Below are 3,402 nucleotides of genomic sequence, written 5' to 3' on the forward strand. Positions count from 1 at the left end.
TCACACACACATACACACACACACACACACACTCTCACACACACTCTCACACACACACTCACACACACACACACACTCTCTCTCTCTCTCTCTCACTCACTCACTCACTCACTCACTCACTCACTCACTCACTCACTCACTCACTCACTCACTCACTCACTCACTCACTCACTCACTCACTCACTCACTCACTCACTCACTCACTCACTCACTCACTCACTCACTCACTCACTCACTCACTCACTCACTCACTCACTCACTCACTCACTCACTCACTCACTCACTCACTCACTCACTCACTCACTCACTCACTCACTCACTCACTCACTCACTCACTCACTCACTCACTCACTCACTCACTCACTCACTCACTCACTCACTCACTCACTCACTCACTCACTCACTCACTCACTCACTCACTCACTCACTCACTCACTCACTCACTCACTCACTCACTCACTCACTCACTCACTCACTCACTCACTCACTCACTCACTCACTCACTCACTCACTCACTCACTCACTCACTCACTCACTCACTCACTCACTCACTCACTCACTCACTCACTCACTCACTCACTCACTCACTCACTCACTCACTCACTCACTCACTCACTCACTCACTCACTCACTCACTCACTCACTCACTCACTCACTCACTCACTCACTCACTCACTCACTCACTCACTCACTCACTCACTCACTCACTCACTCACTCACTCACTCACTCACTCACTCACTCACTCACTCACTCACTCACTCACTCACTCACTCACTCACTCACTCACTCACTCACTCACTCACTCACTCACTCACTCACTCACTCACTCACTCACTCACTCACTCACTCACTCACTCACTCACTCACTCACTCACTCACTCACTCACTCACTCACTCACTCACTCACTCACTCACTCACTCACTCACTCACTCACTCACTCACTCACTCACTCACTCACTCACTCACTCACTCACTCACTCACTCACTCACTCACTCACTCACTCACTCACTCACTCACTCACTCACTCACTCACTCACTCACTCACTCACTCACTCACTCACTCACTCACTCACTCACTCACTCACTCACTCACTCACTCACTCACTCACTCACTCACTCACTCACTCACTCACTCACTCACTCACTCACTCACTCACTCACTCACTCACTCACTCACTCACTCACTCACTCACTCACTCACTCACTCACTCACTCACTCACTCACTCACTCACTCACTCACTCACTCACTCACTCACTCACTCACTCACTCACTCACTCACTCACTCACTCACTCACTCACTCACTCACTCACTCACACACACACTCTCACACACACACTCACACACACACACACACTGCAGGACCACAGTGTTTCTTTTGTTGACAACAGCAGATTTATAAATGACTCTCATTACGAATTTGAGATGTTTGTCGCACGTATCACATTCGTCGTGATCGCGTTACGTCATTGTTTGGTACAATTTATTGTGTCTTTTCGCTTATCCGGTTAATTTCGGTTGCCGAACATTCGGTGTATCCCTAGAATTAACCTTTTTGGATAAACTGTCGCTTTAATGCATCTCTTTATCTGTTTGCAGCCATGAATCATTGATGTTTCATTTACTCTTAATTGCTGAATGTTTGGGAGGCTTTTAACATCCTCTGAACATCCACAGATAAAAGAGTCGCTCGGAGCCGTTTGCAGTCAGACTGTCGCTCTCATTGAGAGTGTGTGTGTGTGTGTGTGTGTGTGTGTGTGTGTAAATATTTATTTTATTTAAAAAAATAAAACAATTAGTATACTGCATTACCTTTACTGTAAACTTAAACTTTTATAACTTTTTATACTTTCTTTTTTTGAAATGCTTTCACTTCAGCAATAATCTGTCATGTGTCTTCTTTACAAAGCGACCAAGACTTGGGTCTGAATTCCGAAGAATTCAGGAATTACAACCATGCTGTAACAAGCATTGATTAACAAGTGTTCTGTTTTCAATTAATACAATGGCTAAAAAATACAAATTGTGCCTGTGTCCAAATATATGGACCTGAGTGTGTATGTATAAATGTGTGTGTGTTATATTTTTAGAATTGTTTTATTCTTTTCAGACTCTCTCAGTCCACGAAGTATCTGCGTATCAAGGATGAGGAGGACGACATTGATGTAAACAGCGTTATTTCAGGTGAGCGTTTAAGTGTTTCTCCAGTGACTGACGCTCACAGTCGCTCTTGAGCAGAAAACACTTCTGCTTTTGTAAATCCGGCAGTTGTTTCTCTGTAATTATTTGTTGGTTTGATGCGGTGTGATGTGAGCACATGTGTCTCTTCTCCAATTTTTAATGTTTTGATTTGAAATGGTTTAATTCGTTTGGAGGATCCGCTGGTCTGGAGTGAAAGAGGCACAGATAATGACTGCAGATATTGGTTCAGATGAACTCTTTGGCCCGGTTTTGTCCCGCTGAGATGCTGGTTTTGGCCTGGTTTTGCTGTGATCTTCAGTGAGGAGCAGATGGTCAGTATCTGATGGTGTCGAGGGACGGCTGATCTTCCTCAGAGACTCTTCACATTTACAGTTGAACATCATATTCCTGTGAGATACGAGTGTTGAAGGTTTTAGGCGTCAGTTTAACTGAGATGTGTTTAGTAGCTGCAGAAGCAGTGTTTGAGGGTCTGTGATCTTCACTGGGTGAGCTGGGATTGATTTGCTGAAGGTGAAGTGGTTTGGTGAGCGGTGTGATTCTGGAGTGTGATTGATCAGAAGACATCAGATCTGACAGATAACGTCTGCTCTCTTCATCTGTTCTCAGATCAGTTCACTCAGCTGTAGAGTTCAAATAGAGGACACTGTGTACATCAGTGACAAGCAGAGTTTGGCTTTTACTCTGTTTTAAATACATAGTTTGATCGTGATTTTTTCCTTTTCGTTGTTTTTCCTTACATTTTTCTTGTAGTTTCCTTTACTTTTTGCTTGCTTTTTCCTTAGTTTTCTTTTTTTTTCTATTTGGTTTTTTTCTTTATTTCTTTTAATCTTTTCTTTTTTCCTTCTCTTCTACGGTTTATTGCTTTTTTATTTTTCATTTCCACTTTTTTCTTTTCCTTTATAATTTTTCTTTTTTCCCTTCTTCTCTATTCATTTTGTGCTTTTGTTTTTGAAATTTTTTTCCTTTCTCTTTACATTTACATTTATTCATTTAGCACTTTTATCAAAAAGTGACATTTTATTTTTTACTAATTTAAAATGTTTCTTTCCTTTTTGCTTTTTTAGTTTTTCTTTACCTTTATCATTGTTTTTTCTCTTTTTTGCTTTTTTTGTTTAATTTTGCTTTTTGAAATCTTGTTTTATATATATATATATATATATATATATAGAAAAACCAAAATGTATACAGACACTTAAG

At 41.1% G+C, this 3,402-nt stretch overlaps 1 protein-coding gene across 2 annotated transcripts in view; it reads left to right on the forward strand.

Annotated features, from left to right (window-relative positions):
• Window positions 1-3,402, forward strand: part of l3mbtl4 (L3MBTL histone methyl-lysine binding protein 4) — a 77,335-nt gene that overhangs the window by 51,891 nt on the left and 22,042 nt on the right. For both annotated transcript variants that reach the window (XM_016499797.1, XM_016499796.1), the window contains one exon: window positions 2,114-2,187. In XM_016499797.1, coding sequence (XP_016355283.1) covers window positions 2,114-2,187 — 74 coding nt within the window. The remainder of the gene's footprint in view (window positions 1-2,113; window positions 2,188-3,402) is intronic.

This window comes from Sinocyclocheilus anshuiensis, unplaced genomic scaffold (genome assembly GCF_001515605.1).
Source record: "Sinocyclocheilus anshuiensis isolate Anshui unplaced genomic scaffold, SAMN03320099.WGS_v1.1 scaffold1814, whole genome shotgun sequence".
Taxonomy (NCBI): domain Eukaryota; kingdom Metazoa; phylum Chordata; class Actinopteri; order Cypriniformes; family Cyprinidae; genus Sinocyclocheilus; species Sinocyclocheilus anshuiensis.